The sequence below is a fragment of the Galeopterus variegatus genome, unplaced genomic scaffold (assembly GCF_000696425.1).
Source record: "Galeopterus variegatus unplaced genomic scaffold, G_variegatus-3.0.2 Scaffold4303, whole genome shotgun sequence".
NCBI classification, from domain to species: Eukaryota; Metazoa; Chordata; class Mammalia; order Dermoptera; family Cynocephalidae; genus Galeopterus; species Galeopterus variegatus.
Window position 1 is genome coordinate 70,054 of NW_007730414.1, and position 923 is coordinate 70,976.

The 923-nt window shown below is 40.0% G+C and overlaps 1 protein-coding gene across 1 annotated transcript in view; it reads left to right on the plus strand.

The window, feature by feature from the left end:
• Nucleotides 1–923, plus strand: part of LOC103602791 (citron Rho-interacting kinase) — a 157,200-nt gene that overhangs the window by 18,732 nt on the left and 137,545 nt on the right. Inside the window, exon 4 of the mRNA XM_008587228.1 lies at nt 78–253. Within this exon, the coding sequence (XP_008585450.1) occupies nt 78–253 (176 nt within the window). The remainder of the gene's footprint in view (nt 1–77; nt 254–923) is intronic.

The following is a 923-nucleotide window of genomic DNA, read 5'->3' on the forward strand; positions in this document are numbered from 1 at the left end:
TTTTTTTTTTCTTTCATAAAGATGCATATATTTGAAGCGCTTTATTTACCTGGGAGTAACTCTTCTGTCTTTTGCAGATTCCGACACCATAGCTGAGTTACAGGAGCTGCAGCCTTCAGCAAAGGACTTTGAAGTCAGAAGTCTTGTAGGTTGTGGTCATTTTGCTGAAGTGCAGGTGGTAAGGGAAAGAGCAACTGGGAACATCTATGCCATGAAAGTCATGAAGAAGAAGGCTTTGTTGGCCCAGGAGCAGGTAGGAGCATTTTAACATCATGCGCTTCCCCCTCCCCCACCAGAATATTCATTGCAGAGACAGTAATCTGCTGAACTGGCNTCTGTTAAGAAAAAGAAAGTTGCAAACCCATCCAGATGTGAGGTCTGTTGACCCTGCAGAGTAAATATCAGGGCTTCATTTGGTTCTTTGGGCCCACCTCACCCCTCCCTTTTAAGCACTGTCACATGTTAAGGTAAGGAGGGCATTACTATTACTGACACAATCCAAGTGAAATAAAACTTGGGCTAGTGGGATAAAACTGCAGAGCACATGTAGTTACGATGGAATGATCTGGAAGCCAACTCCAAAGCTGATTGAAATGGAAGTCATAGTGTTTATATCACATTATAAACCAGTCTAAATGCTGACAAGCATGTTTGACCAAATACTGCCCTGCAGCCTTCAGAGAGGAAGAAGAAAAGCATGAATTTGTGTCTTTCCTACCTATTTTCTAAGTCTACGGGATTCAAATTATAGCTACCATGGAAACTGTACTTTGGAATTTCTGGAGCCTTTAATTTTAAGTTAACATACAAAAACACTTTTGTGCTGATTTTATAATTATTCATGATGGATGAGAAAGTGACTAAATGTCTTTGACAGGGAGGGAAGATATAAGAACGCTTTTTTCTTTCTTTCTTTTTTTTTT